The sequence below is a fragment of the Lampetra planeri genome, chromosome 24, assembly GCF_965212315.1.
Source record: "Lampetra planeri chromosome 24, kcLamPlan1.2.h2, whole genome shotgun sequence".
Taxonomy (NCBI): domain Eukaryota; kingdom Metazoa; phylum Chordata; class Hyperoartia; order Petromyzontiformes; family Petromyzontidae; genus Lampetra; species Lampetra planeri.
In genome coordinates this window covers 1,088,284-1,115,166 of record NC_136130.1, presented here as the reverse complement: position 1 = coordinate 1,115,166, position 26,883 = coordinate 1,088,284, and the positions used below count along the sequence as shown (strand labels likewise).

General features: G+C 49.5%; 1 protein-coding gene across 4 annotated transcripts in view; it reads left to right on the top strand.

Moving 5' to 3' along the window:
* Nucleotides 1-2,934: 2,934 nt before the first annotated feature.
* The window catches only part of LOC144726634 (SWI/SNF-related matrix-associated actin-dependent regulator of chromatin subfamily A member 4-like), a 59,847-nt gene continuing 35,898 nt past the window's right edge, over nucleotides 2,935-26,883 (top strand). Inside the window, exons 1-13 of one of the 4 annotated variants that reach the window (XR_013587318.1) lie at nucleotides 2,935-3,202; nucleotides 9,324-9,634; nucleotides 13,256-13,385; nucleotides 14,424-14,588; nucleotides 15,239-15,523; nucleotides 17,066-17,170; nucleotides 18,918-19,260; nucleotides 20,694-20,820; nucleotides 21,564-21,737; nucleotides 23,109-23,282; nucleotides 24,200-24,370; nucleotides 25,346-25,393; nucleotides 26,354-26,484. Coding sequence is in view for 3 of the 4 variants with exons in the window: in XM_078605368.1 (XP_078461494.1) it covers nucleotides 9,353-9,634; nucleotides 13,256-13,385; nucleotides 14,424-14,588; nucleotides 15,239-15,523; nucleotides 17,066-17,170; nucleotides 18,918-19,260; nucleotides 20,694-20,820; nucleotides 21,564-21,737; nucleotides 23,109-23,282; nucleotides 24,200-24,370; nucleotides 25,346-25,393; nucleotides 26,354-26,484 (2,135 nt within the window). In the remaining variant the exon portion in view is untranslated. The remainder of the gene's footprint in view (nucleotides 3,203-9,323; nucleotides 9,635-13,255; nucleotides 13,386-14,423; nucleotides 14,589-15,238; nucleotides 15,524-17,065; nucleotides 17,171-18,917; nucleotides 19,261-20,693; nucleotides 20,821-21,563; nucleotides 21,738-23,108; nucleotides 23,283-24,199; nucleotides 24,371-25,345; nucleotides 25,394-26,353; nucleotides 26,485-26,883) is intronic. The other 3 variants (XM_078605368.1, XM_078605369.1, XM_078605370.1) reach the window with 3 other exon arrangements.

The following is a 26,883-nucleotide window of genomic DNA, read 5'->3' as shown; positions in this document are numbered from 1 at the left end:
TAGATGATTTAAAAGTGCATAGCTGCAGTGGCTTCCTGACGGCCGCAGAAGCGCATCTGGATGATTATTTTTGTGCATTATTATTGTGGTAGTTTAGCAAGGAAAGTCTGACTTAAGTTCCATGACTATTTTTCAGGAGGGTCCTGCCAAGTTTTTTGCAGTAAGGGGGCGATGTTGCTACGTATTCGCCATAGCAATTTGAGAGTCACGGAGCGAAACAGATCAGCCACAAAACCTTAAACATCTGGCAGCTCACTCGCATTGTTTCAATTAAGCCCGGTAAGCTTCACCATCCGAGACACATATCTAACAGACACGTTGATTGTCAATAATCGTTGGGTAGTTCAGCAGCATTGCTTTAATCAACCCTGCGCATGAGACACTGAATGTCGAAACCGGTCCAGAGTTGTGTTTTTGTTTGCTTGTGTCATCACCCAATCAATGCTTGTGAAATTGTGCATTCCTGAAGGCCGTGCAGGCTGATGGGGTGTGTCAAAAAAAATGTATTCGCCTCGTGTATGTGGAGGGACAGTATAGAGCAGGGGTCGGCAACCTGCGGCTCCGGAGCCGCATGCGGCTCTTTTGAACCTTGACCGCGGCTCCGGGGCGGATGCTAGCGAGGGGAGGAGACGCACTGTGACACCTGCTCTGGCGTTGCCGCTGCTGACAGGTCGCCGCTCCGCTCCACACTGCCCGCCCGGTGACAGGCAATAACGTTGCCGTTGCTTTGTCACATGTTTGGAAGAAGTAAAAACCTTCCTGGGCAGCAAAGAGCTCACCTTTGCTGAGCTGGAACAGCCAGAGTGGCTGGAAAAATTACATTTTATGGTAGACATGACAGCACATCTAAACACGCTAAATACAACCCTTCAGGGGAAAGGAGGCACAGCCCTGCACATGCTGGAGGAGGTTTTGGCATTCGAGCGCAAGTTGACAGTGTTTGTCAAAGATTTACAGAGAGGTACACTGTCTCACTTTTCCTCTTTGAGAGAGTTCAAACAAAGTCATGATACGATAAATTTGGAATATTTCAAGTCTGCAATCACCACAATGCAAAGTTCGTTTGGGAAACGATTATGTGAGTTCAGAGAGGAAAAAACGACATTATCCTTCCCTGTCACTCCCCTGGCGATCGATCCATCCCTATTGAATATGACTGCATTTGCAGGTGTAAGTCAACCTGATCTTGAGATGGAACTGGCCGATATAGCCGACAAAGATATATGGGTGTCCAAGTTCAAATGCTTGACCGCTACTCTTGAGGATGTTGCCCGTCAGAAGGCCATTCTGGCTCAGAATCATAAATGGAGTGATATTGAAAACCTTCCCAAACAGGACAAACTTGTATTCGAAACATGGAATGCCATCCCCAACACTTATATAAACATGAAAAAGTATGCATTTGGAGTCCTGTCGATCTTCGGCTCCACATATGTATGTGAGCAGGTCTTCTCCAACATGAACTATATTAAAAACAAACATCGATCACGCCTCACAGATGACAGCTTGCAAGCCTGTGTGAAAATGAAGGTGACGTCTTACAGCCCTGATGTGCAGACACTGTGCACTGAGGTTCAGGAGCAAAAATCCCATTAACCAGGTAATTTAGCTATTAATTTGCAAAAATATATTTTACATTGTTAAGTGAAAAAGTCATTTTTTTATTCAGATTGACAGCTGACTGCACGATCCTGTATATAGCAATAAGGTAAGAAACAATATATGCAGTGTTATATTTGTTTTAAATGTTGCAATGGTTTTGCGGCTCCCAGTTTATTTTTTCCTTCGGAAACGGGTCCAAGTGGCTCTTTATGTCTTAAAGGTTGCAGACCCCTGGTATAGAGGAAGGAGTCCGTATCCTCGCAGCGAGAGAGGGCTCTCCAACAATCTCTGCTGTGGTCGCGATTCGGTTGTGCGGTCACGGATGTGGTCTCGTTGGGAGTCTCCCACGCACGTGTCTGCGGCCGGTAGCTCTCGGGGGGGGGGGGGGAACCCTGCAGCCTCAGCAGCTATGGGCGCTCTCGTGGGATTTCACGGCCTGCCGGAGAATCAGAGGGCCTACAGGGTCATCGCTCAAGTTCGCGCACGTGCTTGTTGAACTTATTTCTATAGGGGGGCCCTCATGGGACCCCAGCGCCTCTCAGCGGACTGGTCGCATCTCAAGATCTCAGATATCTGAAGCGGTCCTGTTAATGCCATCTCTCATGATCATCCTGTCGGTATGGCAGGTTAAAGTTTCGAGTCCGTCAGGGGGGGGGGGGCGATTCGGGGTATTGTGGAACCACGAGCACTGTTGTACTCTACTTTTATGCTCCCTCCGCGGGGCCACCCAGGCGGCAACTGTGGGGGCATCACACACGACGGCCTCCTCGCAACAGGACCTGGGCTGCTTTGGCTCGCGTTGGCTTTCTGTCCCCGAGGGGCGACGATTGTGAGGGCCGTGGTCTCTGGGAGAGGCCGTCGACACCGTGCTGGATGTCGAGTCTGTTGAACTTCTTTCGCACCGCACGTAGCCAACCGCGACAATCGGAGGTGCGGGGACACCCGTCATCTGGCGAATGCACCTCGGCGTTTCTCAACCCCTCCACGCCGTCGACGGCCCACATTGACCAAGGTGGTGAAGTGTGGCTCAGACAGCCACGTGAAGACCCCTCGCCTCCATCCACATCCAGCAGTGGACTATTGACCACGGCGTGGGGGGGGGAACTCGCCCTCATTGGACGATGAGGTAACCGCGGACCAATCACGACGCGCGCTCTCACCCGGCTCGCGCTCTCACTTCAACCAATCGGAGCAGCGGGGGGGGGGGCTCTGGGCCCCGGTGAAGCCCCCTCCCCCATACAGCGTTGTCTTGCTCCCCCCTCTCCCCTCCGTTGTATTCCCCACCGCGCATCGGCGGCGTGCGCCGCGGCGAGCCAATGGCGCGCGGCCTCTGGGGCGAGCGCTCGAGAGCGCGGGCCAATGGGGAGGGCGCGCGCGCGCATCCGCTGTGTGGAATGTGATCGGCGCGGCCTTGCCGCGTTGCCGCAGTGACGCCGCGTCCCTGCCCGGCGCCGCCATTTGGCTTTGTTAGCGGAGACCCCGGGGAGAAGCGGCGAGGCAGAGAGAGACGCACGCCGCACACACAACGCGCACGCCGCGACGGGAGATCGAAGGCCAGGAGCGAGGGAGGCGACACGGCGCGGGGACGGGGAGACGCAAGGTACCGCTGAGCTGACGCGGGGATATGCAGCGTGTGGGGGTGGGGGGGTCACGCCGGGAGAACACCGCGGGTTTAGGCGGTGGGAGACGCCGGGAGAAGGGAGAGGAGGACCGAGAGGTCGGGGCAGGGAGACAACGTCGCGCTCGGAGGCACGCGATGGGGGGGAGAGGCAGGGTGGACAGGCGGTGAGACGCGGGGATGAGAAGACCCGAGGACGGTGGTGTTGGGGGTTAAGCATGAAGGGAACGAGAGACGAGGGAGGCATGGCGATCGCGAGACAAAAGGCGGCGCCGCATGGAGACACGGGACCGTGAGAGAAGCGAGGACAGCGGGACGGGGAGATGCGAGCTCGGGGTGCAGGGGAACGACAAGAGACGCGGAGAACGCGAGGCGCTCGGTAGGCGGTGGAGGCGGTGCGGGGCCCCCGTGCGGTGATCCTCACGCACCGGCAGAGACGATCGCTCTTAGCGACCCACGGGGGGGCAGCAGCACTCTGCCTTTGTCTCCTCGGTGCGAATGTTTGCAAACTGCATCGGCCAAATAACCATTTGGTGCCGATTCTATCCAGGGGCGGTTCATCACCGGCGAGGGACAGAATCGCTGCGCCACCGCTCCCCACTCAACACGCCGTCCCATTCATTCAGACTCGCGCCTCGCCTCCCCATCACGAACTCTCCTCACTCGCTCGGGCACGTTGCCATTCACACAATCGCTCCGTCACTCGCTCTGTCACTCGCTCATTATCGACGACAGCAGCTGCACATTTGCCACCAAGTGGCAGTGACGTCACCGAGGCGCTTGTGCCAGGCTAGGTGCACCAAGGAGGCCACGTGGAGTGTCGAATGCTCGCTGCTGACATGAGGTCACGGGACAGACCCGGGTGCTATGGGTTGACTGACTGAGATGACTGGCACTACCTGTGGTCCTCCGTGTGACACTTCGCTGCGTTTTATCCGCCCTGGCGCTCCGCCCGTCGTTGTTGTGAGCGTCGTATCTCTGCCCTCCCCGCTTTTGTTGGAGGGGCGACTGCCTCCTACTGCCCAGGAGCCTCCTCCACGGTCGATCTTGGTACCACGGGTACCAGCCATCGCCACGTCCACTCACTCGGTGCACGTACCGCGTCAGCCGTCTCCTCTAGCCCGTGCCACTCAGACACTCAGCCCACTCAGGCACACATTCACTCACAGTCTCACATCAGCCCCATCTCCTTACCAGCCCGTGCCATTCACTCGCAAACACTCACACACTCACACTTTCACAACAGTCCATCTCTTCTCTAGCCCGTTTCTGTGCTCTTTTAGCCCCCCCCTCTATCCGGCCAAACAGAAGGCGCTTGGGGCATGCGGTGGTTGTTGGGTCTTGTCGGCTGTGTCCAGATCTCCCGCTGACGATCTCGCACTCCCTCACGAGGTCACACGCTGGGGATGCTATTGTCTAATCCGCCTTCACCCAGTAAACACAGACACAATAGACGCAGAGTAGACGAATGAGTCTCCACAAAATTAAACTAGAGAAAAGTTAAATGGCCATCGTTCCACTGAGACAAGCACTAATCGGGCCAGGCTACTGCTGCTGCTCAGCGGTAGAGCGAGCGGGGAATGCTGAGAGGTTCAAATCCTGGTTGGGGGGAGTTGGGGTGCTTGGGGCGTCTCAGCCCATTAACATCATTGCGTCCGGAGTCAATGACATGAGCACCACTGTCTAGGGAAGTCAACAGAGATTGCCCCGTTTGTGAGTGAGTCCCTGCCGCGTTTGTTAATGAGTCCCTGCCGTAGTAATGTGGAACTTCCACCAATCGCTCTGTGCAAGGCTTCTAAGCGGGAGATGGCCACGGATGCTGCAACAATTCCCATTTCAGCAGGGAGTCGATTAACTCAGAGGTTCAGTTAACTCAGAGGTTCAGTCATGGAGCTCTCCTGGACGGAGACGTTGGTTGTTTGAGCTCATTGTGAAGATCTGATCACATGGCTTTATTTTTAACACCGTTACCGAGCACAGGGCCCCAAAGGGCCAACACGTCAAGCAGCCAGCAACAAACAGCAACTTCAAAGTTTACGAGTGGCATATTTCTTTGAATCGAGCAAGTTTATTATTATGAATGTTTTGGAAATGAGGCGATGGGAGAGAATTTCAGAGTTGAGCAGTGCACGGTAAAAAGCATGAAGAGAAATGTGATCTGCAGTGTGGTGAGTGAGTGGGTGAGGGAGTCTGTAAGTGTTGTGATCTGCAGTGTGGTGGTTGTACAGTGGGGATGAAACAAAAGAGTGTGGTGGAACCCAGGGCCGGATCATGGTCCCGTGAGGCCCCTGGGCACATTTCTTTTGGAGCCCCCCCCCAGATTTTCTATATTGGTGTCTTTCTTGCCTTCCTCCTCGCAAAATCATCCACTAGATCGTCAAAATCTAGCTGTCTGACAAGGTCTGACTCTATTGACTTGAGTTGCAATGAGCTGAGACGTGTTTGGCAACATGCTACTCCGCAGCTTATTTTTTATTTTGCCTAAAAGGGAAAATGTCCGCTCACCCTGGCAGTTTGTCACTGGCAAAGTTTGACAAATCCTAAGTGCCACGAAAATATTGGGGAACACTGCAGATTAAGTGCCTGCAACGTCTCAAGCAATTTAGTTGGGCAGTTCTCACTCTCAGTCAGACATGAAATACTTGAATTAGATGAGTTCGTTGGCAAAGTTCATGTCCAGGTCTGATGGATATGCAGCAGAGAGTGCATTTACCTTTTACACTATGACATCACTGTTAGACACCTGATCTGACATAAACAGAACTCCAAAGAGACTGGTCAAACACTTGTAAGCGTCCAAGCGATATTCAAGGCATGCCACTAGCTTATCAATGACCACATAAAATGTTTCTATTTTCAACTTCTCCCTCCCCTCAAGTGTCACACCTGGCTCTGAGCTCTCATCTGCAAATGTTTTGCGTTTCTTCTTTCGCTGAAGATCGTGCTCATATGACTGAGAGACACCTGTCACATTTAAGGCTGCCCTTCCAAAAGCCTCAAACTGTCTCGCCACAAAACCCGTTAACGAAGATAAAAGCTGTGCTGCTACAGAGATGTGAATGTCACGTTTCTGTAGATGCATGCTTGTAGTGTGGAACCGGTCAAGTATGACATCCCAGAAATGTGCCATGAACATCATCTCTAAGGTGTCCAATTTAGCACATAGTCCAGCGGCCTCAATTCGAGTATCTTTTTTATCATTATCATCATTGCACATACCACCGAAGGCCTCTCTAATGTGGGTGTAATTTCTCCACAGTACCTTGGTTGACTCTGCCCGAGCACTCCACCGAGTACTGGACAGCGATTTTAATGTCAGTCTGACATCTGTCTTCCGAAAGACTTTCCTCCATCTGTGTGTGGATGAAGAGCAAAATGTGTACAGTGACTGCAACATGTTAAAAAACTCGTCAGCCTCTGGGCTACTGCCGTCTAAGGTGTTAACACCAACTAAGTTAAGTGAATGCGCTGCGAAAGGCACATACTCTATCAGAGGGTTTTTTGTTTCAGGTGGGCCTGTAGCCTATTGTATTTTCCTGACATGTTGCTTGCATTTTCATATGACTGATCTCTACAGTTTGAGAGGTCCAACCCAAGGCCCTCCACCATCAGAGTTACAGTCTCTTAAACTTTTACCAGTGTGGCTCTCAATTGGCTCAAAGCCCAGGAATCGCTCCACCATCTTCCCGCTGCTGTTAACAAACCGGAATATGAACGTCAATTGGTCCACATGTGACAGGTCTGGGGTGGAGTCAACAATTATTGAAAAATATTTGGCATCCCGAATCTCATCTGCTATTGTTTGGTCAGTTGTCTGACCCATTAGCTCAATGAGTTATTCACATATTGTCGATGACAAATAGGACACTGTCCGTCTTGATTTTCTGCCAAACTATTGAATAAGTTCAGATAAGAATGGGTCAAATTGTGACAGCAATTCAAGGATGCCAAGGAAATTACTGTTATGGGTTGACCCAAACCGTTCATCATCTCCCCTAAACGCAAGTCCTCTTTCACCCAATAACTTTATCACTGCTACAACTCTTTTCAAAATGTCCCTCCAGTATTTACATTCCCCATCAGGTTGCTACATGAGATCTGCATCTATAGCACTGCCCTTTGTCAGCTGGTGCAAGGCAAGCGTGCATGATCTGTGTTCTGCAACTCTTTTCATGTTCCCCTATTCTTTCAGAGTGCTTCCAGTCACTAAACCCCTGACTAAAGCCACCGAGCTTGCTGGATAACAGTTTGCAGGCAAAACAGTGCACATAATTTGTTGAGGGTGAGTACAGTAGCCACTGTCTAAGAACCTTCTGCCCATTTGGCAATTTCTAGTTCAGAAGTTAATTGTTGGAACTTCTAGTCTTTCCACCAAGCGCTCTATCTCGGATTGAAGCTGGGTATTTTTCACTGCGGTTTTGGATGTGGACTGCTCCTCTTTCAATAAGCACTGACTTCACAATGTCACTGGAAGTGCTTTGCCATAATGCAGGGTCAGTGACCTCATAGCACCAGGAATGGCTTGGTTGCTGATTTGATTCTTATGAACTGCCCAACTGCTCCTGAGGTGGAAATGATGGTTCTTGTATACCATTAGCTGTTGAGGGTTCGCCTTCAAAGGATGGCTCTGGGGGAGTGACAACATTACTGGAAACTGAACTAGTGCTAGTTCCTTCCTCACAGCTGACAATAGTGCTGCTGTCATCATTATTACTACTCAAGGGTTTTTTGAAAGAAGTTGGCAATGAGTGGAACACTTTGAAGCAAAACTGCCTCTCTTGCCTCTTCTTTTTTGGCTTTCCTTTTGGAAGCACCACTATTGCAACGTTTGTGGTCCATATTTCAGAACTAGTATGCTATTTATATGAATATATTGATAGCATATCTCAATACTTATTAAATAATAATTGAATGAACATATATTAATAATGACAACACCCTTCAGATACTTTTGTTGGAAAATACAATCAAGTGGTAGTATTTTATAGTCTACTTGTACCTAGAGGCAGCTTTGAGTAGATAAAAGAAAAACATAGAAAAGCACAAAAAAGAAAATAACCCTAACCCTGAGAATAGATTTTCCCCTTTTTTCTGGCAACACAGGTGTTAAGATGATTAAACACCAAACTGAAGCATTTTACAAGGAATCATGTCTGCATTAACCACAATACTTGTGGTCAGAATGCAAAAAACATACTCTTGATAAAAAATGCATTGTCTTTGAAACTGATTGGTCCAAAGACAAAGCTTGCCATAATGACGCCCTTCAAACTGTCCTGTTATGCAGAATGTACTGACTTGTTGGTGAATATTGTATCATGTCACAGCATATTGTAGTGTGACAACCAGTGGCTTAGTTGTACAGAAGCACTATACTCTCCGAGACGCTCTCGTTTTAAGCATGCACTGTACGTACCAAGGGGCCCCAGGTGTTACGCGTGTGCACCGAGAGGCCTGGGGGCCCTAGTGGTCAGCTCACGCTTTAAGCACCGAGGGGCCTCACATTGTAAGGGCTGCGGGGCCCGGGGTCCTAGTGGTCAGCTTACTCTTTAAATGCCAAGGGGCCTGGGGGCCCTCACATTGTAAGCGCCGAGGGGTCTGGGGGGCAGTAGTGGTCAACTCACATTTTAAACACCAAGGGGTCTGGGGGATCCTCACATTGTAAGCACTGAGGGGTCCTAGTGGTGAGCTCACGCTATAAGCACCCAGGGGCCTAATGGTCAGCTTGCACTGTGCGTGCTGGGGGCCCTGGCGTTCAACTTTCTTCGGAAGTCTTGGGCCATGCCACTGCGTGCGGCCTGAAGCTTGGAGGCCCCCTGGCAGTCCGAGGCCCCGAGGCACTGGCCCCACTGGCCCGGTCCATAATCCAGTATTGGTGGAACCGAATCCTCAACTTTGGAGGTGTAATCATCGAGTTAAGTTCACGGGAACAATCACTATGGTAGTATTAGTGATAAAAGAGTGATTGAGAAGCGATTGACAGGCAGTGAGTGAGTGACTGGAATAAATGAATGAGTGCAGGATCATCAATCATGCTGACTGCTGCTTTACACTGAACTGCTGTTCTCGGTGCTGTGACTGACCGGCACTGTGTTCTTTGCAGGTCTTGTCTCGGCCCAGCGACAGGAGGCCATGTCAGGCGAGCAGGGCGGCGTGCCGTCCGGCGTGGGAGGATCGACGGTGCCCAATCCCGGGCCTTCTCACAGCCCCATGATGGGCCCCAGCCCGGGTCCCGGGCCCTCCCCGGGGGGCGGGTCCTCGCACGGCCTCATGGGCATGAGCCCGGGCCCGGCGCCGCCCCCGCACCCGCTCCCTCCCGGGGCGCACTCGGGCCACGCTCACGGAGGAGGGCACTATATGCACCCTGGGGTGCCAGGTCCCTTCCCGCATGACAACATCCACGCCCTACACAAGGTGAGCGTCACGACGACGCGTCTGGCTGCGGCCGTGCCGGCCCGATCGGCAGCACACACTTCCTCGCCTGGTATGCAGGAGGTCGTGGGTTCAATTCCAACCCTGACGTCTGTATATTTAGAGTTTGCATGTCTCTCTCCCCATGGTCTCGTGGATTTTTTTGACTGTTATACATTTATTCTAGATTTGAAGCTTTCGTGACTGCAAGGATTCATACTCTTAGTTCTTTCGGTAAAGTCACGTAGGTAAAAAATGAAATTAAACAATAAAACGTCGTGATTTTTATTGTTTTATTTTTATTAATTTTAATTTCATTTTTTACCTACGTGCCTTTACCGAAAGAACTAAGAGTATGTTATACATTTCCACATGATAAGTCGTTGGGTTATCATTTGTAGCCAGGTCGCTTCTGTAAAAGAGAAGAAGAGCTCAGAGGGCCACACACTTTTATTTCCACTGAAAAGTAGAAAATGTATTATTTTCACCCCAGAAATTCATACAACTTCATGTGCTGGGTGGCTTGCATTAAGGAAATTAAACATATCAAAAGGAAGCCACCCACTTTTATTCAGTACATACAATTTAATTAATTTCTGGGGTGAAACTAATTATTTTTTTACTTTTGAATGTAAATAAAAGTATGTGCATCAAACAACTATTTTATTAACCATTTTTTTGTTACCGTGAAAACTATTTTAACTATTTAACCGCTACGGAGAGTACATGCACACTCCACATATGCAAGCGTGAGGGTCAGCATCGAGCCCATGGCCTCCTGTATACAAGGCGAGGAAGTTAACATCTCATAGAGGGTGCCACGGTGGCGAGATGTTATGAACAAATCACCCGGACTTGGAACGTTCCCTCTCTGGTCGGACTTCGAAAGCCAAGCAAATATGAGCTTGGACAGTGCCTGGATGGGTGCCCACCATGCACAAACAGGTTGGCATAGGGCTGCGGGCCCTTTACTAATCTGCACTGACCAGCCGGGGCGAAGTATGGTCAAATGGCCTCCACGACCAACAGGGCGTGGAGAGGCCCTCATCCAGCAGTGGATTGACAAGAGGTGTATATGCTCCTGCAGGCATTGTGTGGCACTCATCTCCACCAGTGGAAATTCCAGATTCCCATGGCAGGGACCATCTTTAAGAAGCACTGACGACTTCGCACAAAGTGGTATCTATTTTATGACCTTGTAGAGATGACAACGATGGCTTGCCTATGTGAACCCTTGACCCTACAATAAATGAAAGCATACATATTGCTATACAACAATAAATGTAATGAAAGTTAATAGCACGCAGCCCGAAGAACGGCTATTGCAATGAGAATAACGATCACCCCGATTGCAAAGTAGTGAATTACAATTAGAACAACACGATACGTATAACACGTTGAAATTGTCGTTATTTGCGAACATTGAGTACTGTACTCTATGAAAGACGGTAAAACATTGAGACTGCAATGTTATAACAATGCGTCCATATGCACAACGGTGCATATCGCTACACAGTTTCCAAGATTTAGCACATTAACTTAAAGCACTTATATCAACAATCATAATAAGAACATTTTGGCAATCAAAATAGGCATAGCATTACGGCACTTAATTCTAAATCATGATCACGGCTCTCACCTGCTCGCTCAACTTGAGCATAACCATGTTGCACTCGCGCATCGGAACGGACGTGACAAAGCAAACGATAATGCGATTTATTAAGATTATAACTCATTATTTTAACAATAACAATAGTCATTATTGCAGTAGTAATTATTATCGTAATTGTTGATCTCGCACAAAGGGTACCACAACGGCCGCTCTAGCGCCATGATGAGTGGCGATGTAAGCGCGCCTTGCATTGGTCAGAGGCTCCCCAAAATCAGCCGCTCTGATTGGATAAGACGTTTACCCGCATTTGTGGGGCACAACCATTCTTGATTTGAAATGGGGGGGACAGAATATACAAGTATTGCTTATTCACAGGAAGTAAAAAACACATAGGCGCAGGATCGGCGGGAACTGGACCGTTTTTTTATGAATTCTTGAATTGTCACGCGAGATGAGTCGGTGTAGAAAATATCAGCTCGTTATTAAGCGTCAAAGATTTGAAAGAATAAAAACAGACAACAAGGCAAGTTCAATAAAAGTGTGTAATTCGTTTTCATAGTTTAATACAGATTTCACTTCCTCAAAACATCCTGTTCCATACACACTATACTACGCTGTTGTGAAGCGAGGCGATTCAGTAACATCACTGATATGCCATCAATTTCCATGAGGCTCACCTCTGGGTAATGCTAATACTTATCACCCCTGGGTAACGATATATTACCCCTGGTAATGTTTAATACTTATCACCCCTGGGTACCAGTATACAGCAAGTCCTCGCTTAACGTGGGAGTTTGCGCTCCTGAAATTTCCCGCGTAAAGAGAATTTGCATTAAGCGGGGAATCGTTTTCCTATAAGGAATAATAAGGTGGGGATGCCGTTCCAGCCCGTAATTTTTTTATTGTTATTATTTGACACTCCAGTACATTGTTGAACATGTTTAGTTTTAAATAGCTTTGGTTTATATAATGTTTATATACATATACTACGTGTGACAGTCATTTACTTAAATATAAAGTGTGGATATGGCGAGGAGTGTGAACATGCGTTAAACGGTGATTTACTGTGTACGTACCACCCATGGGTAACGGTTTACGTACCACCCCTGTGTAACGGTATGCATAACATCCCTGGGTAATGGTATACATATCCCTGGGTAACGATATATATGTGTTTTCTCTGGGTAACGGTATGCGTGTCATCACAGACATTTTGACATTTACTAAACCCTGACACTACTTCCCATGTGTGACAACCAATTCACTGCTTTTTCTTGAACAAAATTGAGTGTCATTTGTGATAAATGTTTCTTAACGTTGTGCTGTCTTCTAAACTGTCCGTGATTATTTGTATATTTGCATGTTCCTGTTTGAGAGGAGCACAAACCTTAATATATAGAGGAATGCAGAGCTTGGGCAATTGTTGACACCAGCTCACCATGTGGCTGCCTTCCCACTAATCTGTGGTTCCTGCTCGTGCCTCCGAGTCATTGTCTCTCTTGGAGAGTGAGTGAATACTGTGCGGCGGCGGGCGCGTTATGAGTTGACATCACAGTCCGTTCTCCTTTAACGCAGTGGTAGTTGTTGCGTTTCTCAAGATCACCGCGTTATGGAAACATCGCGTTATAATAAATCATCTTTAATAGAGGGCAAAGCACAGTCCGCGTTAACACATAAGATGCATACACAGCATCTAGAAGCATCCAGCAGCATCCCACCTCCTGCGATGCTACGCAGAGGCAGCCGTTCGACCGCTTATTCCTGCTCGCGCAATGTACTTCCGCTCACTCGAACGCGTTATAGCCAATTCACATCCGCGTTATGAAGAAAATGTGTTTCCCAATACATTCATCACATGATATTCAATTGCGTTATGAAAACAACGCGCGGCGTTGTAGGAGAACGGACTGCATTAGGAGCCAATAGTATCGCAGGGCTCTCTTTTTACGCGAGACGGCGTCTCGGGCGAGATGATCACGAGGGGTGACGGTGACTGTGGACCGCGTGCGCAGACCGTGGAGTCCCTGCAGGAGAAGGGAGCGGGCGACGATGCTCGCTTTGGCCAACGGAAGCCCCTGGTTGTGATGAAGCCGGGCCACCCGGCCATGTTCCCTCCCAGCCCCATGGATCAGCACTCACAAGGTGCCCTCTCTCTCTCACTTCCCTTTGTGTAGGCCACATGTCCCAAAATGAAGGGATCATTCGTGGATTTTCTCCGGGAGCTGCGGTTTTATCCCACACACACACGTATAAACACTCATTCATGGAGGTGGACAAACATCACGATATAGGAGCATGGAGCAACAGCAATTTATGGTAGAGCCGGTTCTGTGTGGTTTCCCCCATGCCTCTGTGCAAACACCGGTGCGTGACAAATTCTACGTCGATGTTAAATTCACTCGTGAAAAGTCATAAGCCACCACCGATGAGGAGGAGGAGCATTCCCGGTGATAATTTTATTGATTACATTGGGACTTAGAAGTAATAATCTTGTGAGGTGGTGGAGGGTCAATGATGAGACTTTTGGCTTAAAACAAGCACCAAATTCCCTCACCCAAAAGACAATATACTTCTTGTTCACCGGCACTTTCCAGAAGGGCTGCTATTCCTACACCACGGCGTTTCCGCTCATATTCCTATACCACGGTGTTTCCGTAGAGGGGGGCTGCTGCAGGATGAATGGGGGTTTCTTATCTTGGCTTCTGCATGTTTACATTTCCACCACTGACTTTGTGTCAAATGACTTTCACTTGCATTCATTGCTCAAGTGAAAGGTTCAGAAGATACCACCGACACGTGCCAACTGAACTGAGGTGTACGCGGGGGTGTCCCCTTCCTGTGTGCATGGGGAGCGGTAATGCGCTATGACCCCGGCAACCTGAGTTCAATTCCCGCTCACGGGCCAACACCAGTGACGATGATTTGAACCGGTCCTGGGCCCTCCCCTAGGTCGACTCTGCTTCAAATGAGTATCTGATGCGGTGTGTAAACATCGCAAATGGGGAAACAAATGCGGCCAGGCGTGGTGCTGGCCACCCACCCCCTCGTGTGCCATGCTGGCCTGCATTGGTGCTCGCTAACAGCACTTTCCCCAATAGCCTGTTAAGGCTATAATGTGGGAGTGGGGATCTTTGTCTTTGCCTGTGTGCTGCTGCTGAACTTGTGCTCTGTGTCTCGCAGGTTACGCATCACCACACCCGTCCCCGCTGGGGGGCCCAGAGCATGCATCCAGTCCCATGTCGGGGGGAGGGCCCCCCACTTCATCCGTGCCCATGGCCTCGAACCCGAATGGCCCCCCTCCAAAGGGAGATGCCCAGGCTTCAGGACCCGCTGTGCCAAATGCAGGTTCGGACTTCACCAAGCGAACGTCGTTGTAGGCGCTTTCATTTTACGTTTGCCGAGCACAAGCCGGCCAAAGGGGTCCAAAACACCGAGAAAGGCCAGCAACAATAAATAAAGCACTGTCAGGGTTTTAATAGATGAGTGTAACGCTTTTCTCGAATTGAGAATGGTAATTATTCCAAGAGTTTGGGAAAATAGACGATGGAAGGAAATTCCAAGGTGGGAGCAGTGCGAGGAAAATTTAGTGGAAACACTGAAGTATTGTGACTTGCTGCCCAGTGATTGAACACCGTTTGGACGAGACCAAACTGTCTGGTCGACCTAGTTCTCAGCATGCGAGGAGGAACCGACGATTGAGGGATCACGGGAAAGATAGCCATGGCAGTAGCGATAGAAGAGTGATAATGAGGTGACCGATAGCCGGTAAACAAGTGACCGGAGTGGATCCGTGACTGCTAAATTATCACTCACCCCGACTGCTAAAGGTGATGGTATGGTGCTTCTTCACAGCACCCAAGTGCTTTGAAGAAATGTGTTGAATTTGTGGAGTTCGTCTGTGTGCAAGGCTGTGAATGCAGCAGCAATCGTCAAATCGTCTTTACGAGCACCGACGTACTTTCACCAATGCTGTCGGTGTTGCCTGTCGCCAACAGCGAACGGGGGGCCCGGCGCCCCCTCCCCGTTTAACCCGATGCAGCTGCAGCAGCTGCGGGCGCAGATCATGGCCTACAAGCTGCTGGCACGGGGGCAGCCGCTCCCCGAGGGACTGCAGATGGCGCTGCAGGGCAAGCGCCCCATGGGCGGCCTGGCGCCCCCACAGAACGCGCAGAGCCAGCCGCCCCCTCCCCAGCAGTCGGCCCAGCAGCCACCGCCCCTGGGCTCTCCTCCGCAGGGCCACCTGCAGCACCAGCCGCCGGCATTCGGGGGCCGTCCGCAAGGTTTGTCTGTCCGTCTGTGCGTCCGTCCGCCTTTTATCCCTTTAATTTTGATCAGTTACATTATTTTCGAAGCGCAGTTTCTGAGCGTAAGCCCACAGGCCCAAATCGTCACACGGCCGGCAACATACGGCACTCATCAAAGTTGTAATCGTCCAGAGGTGACGCGTTTCTTGAATTGTGTAAGGTTATTCTTTGGGTCTTTTGGTAAAGTCATGTAGATAGAACAATAAAATAATAAAAATGAAAATAAAGTGAATAAAAAATGATACAAATATCACGACATTCTGATCGCAACACAAGCAATCGTCATAATATTTTTATTATTTTATTGTTCTATAATAATAAAGTGAAGATTTGTGTAAGGTTGTTATGATAAAAGCTTTTGGAAAATGGACGATGAGGATGAGAGGGAATTCCAAAGTGGAGCAGTTCGAGGAGAAGAAGCAGAAAGAGCTGTATTGTGACCTGCAGTGTGGTGGGTGAAGTGGGTGAGTCGGTGAGGGAGTTAGTGAGTAGGATAGTAAATGAGTAGGTGTGCGTTGTTGTAAACTGCAGTGTGGTGGTTGGAATAGACAACACAAAACAGTCAGTCTGGTAGAAGTGAGTCCTGGTGGGGGAATCAACAAGTGAATTTCACAGGAACAGTAACCGTGTTAGTAGCAATAGAGGGACAGGGAGATGACTGGCTGCAGGTGAGTGAGCATGTGACTGGTGTCAATTCGTGACCACTGGATTATACGTGTCTGTGCTTGTGCATACGCTGCCTGCATAATCACAGTCCCTTTATTTGCACTCAGCGTATCTCTTGTGTGGTTAGTTGTGTTATTGCATGTCTGGGTGCTTGTGTTAACATGTATGTGGGTTTTGCATATTGTTCAGTCAACTACTGCGGCTATGTGTGTGAATACGTGTGTGTGTGTATGGCGTAGCGGTTAGTGCACTAGGCTACGAATCTGGTGTCCCAAGTTCGATTCCTGCTCACGGCCAACATCAGTAACAATTGTCTGAACCGGTCCTATGGCTTTCCTCGGTCTACCCAGTCTCAAATGAGTACCTGGTGTGGTGTGTTAACATCACCACTGGAGAGACAAAGATGGCCGGGCATGATGTTGGCCACCCACCCCCTCGTGTGCCGTGCCAGCCTTGATAGTTGCTCGCTAACAGCATTTGCCCCAAGAGTCTGTTCATGCTACACGGGGGATCTTTGTCTTTATATAGTTACTGGTGTGCGTGTACCTGTGCAGTGGTGGTACAGTGGTTAGCGCGCTGCTCTACAAATTTGAGTTCAATTCCCAGCCACCATTAACATCTGTGATGAGTAATATCAAATTACAGCCCTGAGACATTGGTTGATATTAAACATTCCTGTGGCAAGGGGTGAGTCTGTCCTAAAGATAACCACTGTTGACTTTCCTTATAAACTAGTACTAAATTAATCGACCCCTGAGAGATGATGGGCTGAGCCACGTGGCTCAGATAAAAAAAACACAATTGTACAATTGATTGTGTGTAACGTGTGTGTTTTGTGGCGACGTGAATTAGGGATGGGGGTGCCCCCTGTTCCGTCCGGGGCACCTGTGGGGGCTCTGCCGGGGATGCCGGCTCAGCAGCAACACCCCCCCAGCAACACCAAGCCCTGGCCTGATGGTAACGCCACACACCAGCATCAGCATCAATGGAAACGTACATTATTATTACGACTACAGTAGTCCCTTGGTTCAGAGTGACATTGGTTAGCGGTTTTTCGGTTAACGTTTCGTCTCCCACAGGACCCCCATGGTTTCGACGAACGTTAACATTTTGATTAACGGTATGTTTATGTTACGCATGCGGGCACCAATTTCGGCCAACCCGAGTGCTTGTAAGTGGGGCTGAGCCATGCCCTCAGCCAATCAGCGACGACCTTTAATGGCTTTGTTTATATTACGTTTTATGTATTTGCAGTGGAAACAGCTCTCTTGCAGACTCAATCGATGAACAGTTTTTTCGGTTAACAGTAGTTTTCGTGGAACGGACTAAAACGTTTACAGAGGGGACTACTGTCCTATGCTTGTTCACCCAGGAAAACCTCACCGAGGCTCGACTCTTCCAGGAGGGTCCTGATAAATTGCTAAGACGATAGCAATGGCGGTGCTGCCGTGGTATGATGTTAACTACCTTGCCGGGTACGCAGGAGTTCATTGGGTTCCATCCCGACCCTGACGCCTGTTTGTTTGGAGTTTGCATGTTTCTCTCTTTCCCCGTGATCGCGTGGATTTTTCTCCCGGTCCTCCGGTGTTTCCCTCCACATTTTGACAAGTGTGTTTAGAGTATTTGGCTGCTTTAAATTTCCATATGATAAGTCCCTTCGTTGAGCTATCATTTGTGACGAGGTCACATCTGAAAAAGAGGTGTTCTAGCACAGTGGGCCTTACCTGGTAAAATAGTTTAACGACTGCTGCTGTGTGTAATCCCAATTATGTAATGTGTGGTATTTTTTGTTTTCAAAACATTTTTTCCGTAAAGCCAGCACACAATTGCAGAGGAGTAGGCCAATGACGTCACAGGGTCTTTACTGTCCACTGTGAGTGAAGCAGACGGCCTTGCTGTATTTTATGGTTCATGCTCACTCTAGTATTAACCAGAGGAGCATGCTGGAGTCGAACCTCTGCAACAAATGGCGAACGTGCTACTACCTCAGGGCAGCTGCGTCATTGTTTACAATGACACCATTGTTGCATTTTGCAAATACCGGATTTCGCTTTTTAATAAAAAAAAAATGGAAAAATCCCGAGAGACGGAACATCTTGTTTAAAAGGGTATCCAGGGGGTCGATTCGCACACATGCATCGCAATCACATGATGACACGTACACACACAACCACGCATATACACACTCACAGATATACACGTGCACACTCACCCACACTAACCCACACCTATATCCACACCCATGCATATACACACACAGATATACGAATGTACACTCACCCACACACTCACCCACACGTAATTAAAGGTCTACACACACGCAATATACAAAGATACACATACATACACGTAATCACTCGCCCCCCTACACGTTCACTCACCCACACACTCACCCACACGTATACAAATACGCACACAATATGCAAAGATAATCATACACGCAATTGTTCATCCACCTACACAAACAAATACACATTCACCCATGCACCCAGACACATATACGCTCACCCATCCAAATATGCACATATAAACTCAGACACTCATAAAGCACACATAAAATACAGCAAAGCCGAGACTGGTGGCGTTGCATCATGCGTGTGTGGGAGATCCTTCCATGTTGAAGCGGCGACTCCGTGTCAGCGAGGGTGTTCCTGGTCGGCTTTTGTATTGGTCGTCATCGTCGTCGTTGTTATTGCTGTCTCAGGCCCACCCCAAAACGCGGCGGGAGTCCCCCAGAAAGTGGCGCCCCCACAGACGGGCACAAGCCGGCCGTCTCCAGCCCAGACCCCCGTGCCGGCACCGCACGCCGCCATCACGCCCGTGAGCGCTCCCACGGCCCCCGCGCACATGTCCGGCCCGCCGGGGCCTGGCGGTGGGGCCCAGCAAGGCCCGCCACTACCGCTGGGCCCCCAGGGGCCTGTGCCGCACCAGGGCGGCGGCGGAGGCGGTGGCGCCGCGCCGCTTCAGTCGAAGCAGACCAAGATGGTGCCGGTGCAGAAGCCTCGTGGCCTGGACCCCGTGGAGATCCTGCAGGAGAGAGAGTACAGGTGCCGCCTGCACTCGGGTCGTCGTTTTGCACTGCGCAAGGGGCTCTAACGTGGCCCAGCAGCTGTAGTGCGTTCGCCGATTGATGCGGAGATTCACGGTTCACATACTTATGTATGTATGTACGTACATTCTTTCGCACCATTACGTAGACAACCGTGGTAATCGGAGGTGCGGGGGAAAGACAACAAACTAGACACAAAAAGCAATTGTAAAGAAATTAGTTTTCAATCTAGATTAAAAAGTGCATAGCTCCAGTGGCTTCCTGATGCATACTGCGTGGTGTGCGAGCAAGCAAGCAATTGCAGGGCTGCACCTTTACATGTTAACTGAGAACTGAGAGGATAAATAATAAACCACGCCGTGACTTAGGCCTGCACCGTGTAGTTTGTACGTTCACTGTCCATCTGCGCATTCATTACGTTCCACTGGAATCGGTTACCCGATGCCGACTCTGAACTGGTAACCGATTACGAGAGCGGTTACCGGTTAACAATCCTCGTCCATATGCAGGCACATGCATGCACCAGCGTGGATGGGAATTGTGCCTGGGTTCATTCTCTTAAAGACCCAAGACCCACATGGCATCATGGCCAGAGCCAGTGATGCCACCGGTGGTGGTTGGTGGTCGGAAACGATGCGTAAGGTGGATCTCCTGGTTCCCAGTGCTCGTGGGGTCCATTGGCCACTGAGAGGCTCATCTGCCTTCACGATTCAACAGATGACCCAGGGACCCACAGACCAATTTCATAAGGAGAACTGTAGACTTTGTTTATAAACAGGCAAGATTTGTTTGTGGATTTTCCATATTGTGCAGTCAACTTTTGCTTATGTATATAGATGTGTTAGTGTGTTGTGGGGAGCGGTAGTGTGTGTTGTGGGGAGCGCGCTGACCTACGAACCCGTTAACCCGAGTTTGATTCCCGCTCATGGCCAATACCAGGGCCTCCCCGAGGTCGACTCAGCCTCAAATGAGTATATGGTGCGATGCATAAACATCGCCACGAGACAGACAAAGGCGGCCGGGCGTGGTGCTGGCTACCCACTCTCTTGTGTGTCGTGCTGGCCTTCATAGGTGCTCGCTAACAGCACTTACCCTTACACTCTGCGAAAGGTTATATGGGGGATCTTTGTATTTGTGTGGGCAGTAGTTATAGAGTGGAAAGCGAACTGTGCTACGAACTCAGCGACCCAAGTTAAATTCCCACTCGTGACAAACATTCATGCCAAATATCTGAACTGGTTTTGAGCCTCCCTATGCATACAGCGTGTGGGGTGTAAACATTAGCACTGGGAAGACAAAGGCGGCCGGGTGTGATGCCGGCCACACCATTCTCCTTTCATCCTGCGCTGTGCTTCATGGGTGCCACTCTCCAACAGCACTTGCCCCATCGGTTTGTTAAGGCTATACGGGGCACTATTTTTCTTGTTGTAGGCTGCAGGCTCGGATTACACATCGCATTCAGGAGCTTGAGGGACTCACGGCCGCGCTGCCCTTTGACCTTCGTACCAAGGCCACCGTGGAACTCAAGGCCCTTCGTCTGTTAAACTTCCAGCGCCAGGTAAGTGGTGCGCGGGTCCCACTGTGGTCACGGAGAGTAGATGCAACCTGGACATCTGCGTCCTCACGGCACCACCGCGCCAGACCTGTGGCCTCTGGGCTCACTGCTGAAGCAGTGAACTGAGACTTGATTGTTGGTTTATTCAACCAAAGTTCTCTTGTCTAAAAAAACTTTTGAAAATCGATTACTTTTTGTGTATAACTTGCTAGCAGTAGCACTTCCGATTAGCACCGTAAGCTACGTACAGTGATAAAAGAAGTTCTATATGCATACGATAAGGTAAGCTTCTCATAAATTAAGTTGCAAGTTGATTTTGTTGAACTGGGTGAGAACTCAAAAGACCAGGATGACTCTCAATTGTAAGTGTGACCTGGGTCACCAACACGACAAAAGCAATAACATAGAAACAAAGCGTAGCAATGAAGCAAAGAGAAATCAGTGCAGAGGCAACGAAATTCCAATCAGAGCAAAAACAACCAACATAGCAATCGGAGCAAAGACACCGAAATTTATATAAAATACGTTTCCCTTAACAAAAGTACGTTTCTCTTAACAATTTTTAAAACCATTCTCGATGGTCAAATTAAACATCAACGCGGATTTCGGGCGAATATCGCAGCCGCCGCGCAGAGCGCAGTGCCGGCACGTTGACGTTGACGTCGCGCCCCACACACGAGTCGCTTACCTCGCGCGAGCGCGCCACTTGCTCGCTCACTCGCGTGTGCGCGTCTATGTGTGTGCAGCTCCGGCAGGAGGTGGTCGCGTGCATGCGACGCGACTCCACCCTGGATACGGCCCTCAACGCCAAGGCGTACAAGCGAAGCAAGCGGCAGTCCCTGCGTGAAGCGCGCATCACCGAGAAGCTGGAGAAGCAACAGAAGATCGAGCAGGAGAAGAAGCGACGGCAGAAGCATCAGGTGCCCGTGAACGCTACATGTGGCCCTCTCCTCCCGGCGGGTCGGCATCGGTGCTGGAGGCTGGTCCGTTGTCTTGGCGTCAGAGTTAAACTAAAGTTATTTTTAACTTTTATATTTTATCAGGCCCACTGGGTGGCGACCTGGCCACAAATGATAGCTCAACGCAGAACATGTGGAAATTTATATCGGCCAGAGGAAAATCCACGCGACCACGAGGAGAATAAATTTTGATTTAAAGCTTTCGTGACTGCAGGGATCCATCTTCTTGGTTCTTTCGGTAAAGTCACGTAGAAGGGAAGTATTATTTTATTACTTCCCTTCTACGTGACTTTACCGAAAGAACCAAGAACACGAGGAGAATGTGAAAACTCCAAATATACAGGCATCGTCAGGGTCGGGATCGAAACCACGACCTGCATACCAGGCGAGGTAGATAACATCTCGTCACCGCAGCGCCCAAGCTAAGTTGAAAAAGCCAAAGCGAATCTCAAATGAGCATTGAGGCACTGGGGCTCATTTCTCGTTTACAGCCCTGCAAATCCAGTGGTGGAAATTCCTCATTCCTAAAGCGGGGGTGAGTATATCCATAGCACATAGAAGGATAATGGGCTGAAGTCGATGCCTTTGTGTGTGTGTGTTTGTCTTTGTGTGTGTCTTGTTTTGTGTGTCTTTGTTTTATGTGTGTGTGTGGGGTGCGGAGTTCGATCCCCGCTCATGGCCACCAACACCAGTGATGATTATCTGAACCGGTCATGGACCTCTCCTAGGTCGACTCTGCCCCAAATGAGTACCTGGTGCGGTGTGTAACCATCACCACTGGGCAGACAAAGGCCGCTGTGCATGGTGTTGGCCACCCACCCTCTCGTGTGCCATAGGTGTTCGCTAACAGCACTTGGTCCAACAGTATGTTCAGGCTATACGGGGGATCTTTGTCTTTTTTGCATGTGTGTGTGGTAAATTTGTTTATTTCTGGGTTAGTGGCTGATAATTGTTTGGTCATACCTTCTTCGGTAAGGCTTCTGCCGAGCAACCATTAGAGATGCTGCTGTAAGTGATTTGACAAATCGCTTGCTTTGTGTGAGTTGGTGAATTACAGAACCACTCTATCAACCCACACCCCATTCCTCTCCCCCCACACCCCACCATACATACCCACACCCCACTCCACACCCCACCCACACCATACTCACGCTGATTTTGAGGCTGAAATTTTGCATTGCTCGGGGTCTGCGCGGCACGTTTCCAGACTGGCGTCATCATCACCTCCGATTAGCACGGTTGGCTATGGACAGTGCGAAAGATGTTCAACATACGTACGCGTACACCTGAGCTGAATTGTATCTGATGTCGCTCGGTGCTCCCCGTGTGTAGGAGTACCTGACCAGCATCTTGCAGCATGCCAAGGACTTCAAGGAATACCACCGCTCCATGGCGGCCAAAGTGCAGAAGCTGACCAAGGCGGTGTCCACGTACCACGCCAACACGGAGCGTGAGCAGAAGAAGGAGAACGAGCGCATCGAGAAGGAGCGCATGCGGCGTCTCATGGTGGGTCGCGTCGCCGGGGGCCACCCCTTGCCCGTTGCCCGCTTGGTCAAGTGTAACCAACGTAGGACCTACGGAGCTTGGGCAATTTGTCAGCGTCGGTTCTGGCTGCCTTCTCCCGGCTTTGTCTTTGGTTTTCCGCACACCTCCGTGCAAATAACTGCATGCATTACACATTAATTTGATCGGTTTTTGTGAGGTCACGATACCTATTTCAGCAAGCCTGGTCAAGTGACGCCGTTACCTGGTTGTTGTCCTGACGATGTTTGCCGTAGTTTTGAGTGAAACGTTCCTCCTAATTGCTGCTAAATTTGGTTATGAGAATTGTTCTTCAACTCGGCGGGTGAGTGAACTGAAACGATAATAACTGGAATGTCGTTAAACGCTTATACACCATGTGATCGTTTTTTTGCTGCATTGCGTTGGGTGGTGGAGGGTTCTTAACACAGATCATGACGTTGTGGCCCAATGACAAAAAACGATTACGAATCAAACTCTGTAGCGTTTTGAGATGAAATTTGCATTCATGATTTTACGTAACATTTTTATTAAAAATCTATTTGCATTCAGTGGCCAGATAGAATAAGCAATGCAGAGGTCCTGCAGAGAACACGGTGCAGGTGAGTGCTATAGCTACGATTCGGCGTAAACGATTGCGCTGGGTGGGCCGTGTGTGCAGCGTTGGCTGTGGGGCCCATTGCCGAGACCGGGATTGGAGTGGTTTCCACAAGTCTGGCGACCAAGGGGAAGAGAAGATCTAAGAGCAGACGGTTAGGAGACTGTCGGTGCATATTTTGCAGGGTCGCTGCATGTCGACCGTGCAGCAGCGGGGAGGGTAAAAAGGCATTTTGATTGAAGCTTTGTGGTGGTGGCGATGCCATCCTGATCTTGCGTGTGCTTGCGTCGGCCTTCGGACGCAGGCCGAGGATGAGGAGGGCTACCGGAAGTTAATCGACCAGAAGAAGGACAAGCGCCTTGCGTACCTGCTGCAGCAGACGGACGAGTACATCGGTAACCTCACGGACCTGGTGTGCGAGCACAAAGCCACGCAGGCTGCCAAGGACCGCGAGAAGAAGAAGAAAAAGAAGAAGGTGAGTGAGGCTTTTGAACGCCGAGGCCCTTGTGCGGAAATATTGTGATTGTGAGCAGTTCGGACCACCCGTGTGTCTGGGAAATGGCTTGCTCGAGTCTGTATAAAGTTGAGAATCAGAATCGGAACTTTTATTTATCCTGGAGAAATCCGATGAGCTGTGAAGGTCCTTTTCACAAATGTCAAGGAAGGGAGTTGGTCATAAATTTGCAACAACATCCATACAACACACACAATAGGAGTGCAAAGCATAGGAAAGGTAAGCAAGTCACTAAAAGTTAAATATGTAAAATAGATAAAGTATACGTGTTCAAGTTACGTAAGTTCACCAAATCATAAGCTTCGGCAAGGCAGCAACACAGTCCCTCAATAGAATTGCACATTCAAATGTTACTCTCGATACTACATGGGTATCAATCCCACAGAGTCTGCTGAGATATTGGTGGTTTGTTGCGCAGTAGTCAAATTGAAACTATCAGAGGTGAAATTTTAGCCAAATTATTTTCAGAACTCATATTTGAGTGTCATGGTTTTTTTGTGAAGTTGGTAACTGGAGCTGCCGTGGTTTAATCGGGATCCAGGTTGCCAGTTCGATTCAATATCACGGCGCGGCAGTTTAAACACCGGTGCAAGTTTAATAAATCCCCAACACCACCGCCTCTGCCAACCCAGCAGTATGAATGGGTACAACCCATGGTTAGTCGATCAGCAAGTCCTCTGTGGTGGGGTAGAGTGTGGGCACTCCCACATCTTCCAGCCCCTTCTGGTCAATTTTGGAAGAGTAGACCAATTACCCCTCTGGAGTTTGCTGTAGTGGAGGCCCCTTCTGGAAGGAAGTGGCGTGAGCAAGCAATTGCAAGGCTGCACCTTTACCTCTTGACCTTTACCACCAGTGACCAGGTTGAGACTACCATGGTGGCTGTCGGCATAGGGAGGCTGATGCATTGTAATGTTGGGTGCGATCTGTGTTTAACAGAAGGCGGCAGAGAAGGCGGAGGGAGGAGCGGTGGGCCCCGATGGAGAGGTGAGCCATTCACCCCAAGAGCCAAGTAGCAGCATCTGATGCTCATTCAGATGATGCGCATCTGATGCTCATCTGATGCTCATCTGATGCTCATCTGTTGCTCATCTGATGCTCATCTGATGCTCATCTGATGCTCATCTGATGCTCATCTGATGCTCATCTGATGCTCATCTGATGCTCAGATGATGCTCAGATGATGCTCATCTGATGCTCATCTGATGCTCATCTGATGCTCATTTGATGCTCATTCAGATGATGCTCATCTGATGCTCATTCAGATGATGCTCATCTGATGCTCATTCAGATGATGCTCATTTCGACCTCACAGCAACGTCACCGTCCCTAGAGAGTATAAACCCGATCAGGCGCCCTCGCTAAGACACAGAGCCGCTGCTTCAACACGGAGCGATCTCCCACACACGCACAGACACACAGACACGACACTACGCCGCCAGTCTCGAACGATTGAAGCCTCTGATTAAAACTCGCACAGCACGAGCAGCTGTTGCGGAACGAGTCCGTTTTACTTGGCGCGGCGGTGGGCACCACTGTTTTTATTGATTTATATGTAGGTTCGCTCAGTGCGATACTCATTGTAGAAATTTGCACTGCTTAAATTATAGGTGTAAAATATTTGCATATGTTTCATTATGTATTTGCTATGGGTAAGTGTGTGTACATGTTTGAGCATTTATTGCGTGCGTGAGTGTGTATGTGTATATGTGAGTGATTATATACGTGTGTGTGTGTAAATTCTACTATGTGTTTGCTATGCATGAGTCAATCAACCTCCTGGTGGACACCCTTGCAAACGTGAAGTTTCCATCTCAAGGAATATCCAGGTTAAAATGTTGATGGATAAAAAAAAAAGATATTTTCGATATTCTGGCAAGCGTACAAGACGATGATGACCTTGTGCTGCTGCTGCTGCTGTCGCTGCGTTTTGTGGCTGCGTCACAGCCGCTGGATGAGAGCAGCCAGATGAGCGAGCTGCCGGTGCGCGTGATCCACGTGGAATCGGGGCGGATCCTGTCGGGAGAGGATGCCCCCCGGGCCAATCAGCTGGACGCCTGGCTCGAGATGAACCCAGGGTAACTTTTGTTGGCAGGGCCCAGGACACACACACGACTTGCACGGAGAGATCTCGGCATCCGAATCAAGAGCCATGTCCTCTTGCTACTAAGGTCATTGAGGCATTGGTGCTTATCTCCAGTTGACAGTCCTGCAGAGCCAGTTGTGTCCAAAGCCTCCATCTTTAACTCCGAACTGACACTACTTCTATACAAAACTCACATTTGGCTGTAGTTGGAATGCTACTCTTAACACATGTTGATTCTAAATGTGCAGGGAAAAACCGGAGGACCCGGAGAAAAATCCACAAGACCACCGGGAGGACATGAAACCCCAAATATATAGGTATCAAGGTCGGGAACGAACTAACGACCTCCTGTACACCAGACGAGGTAGTTCCATCTCGTAGCCACCGTGGC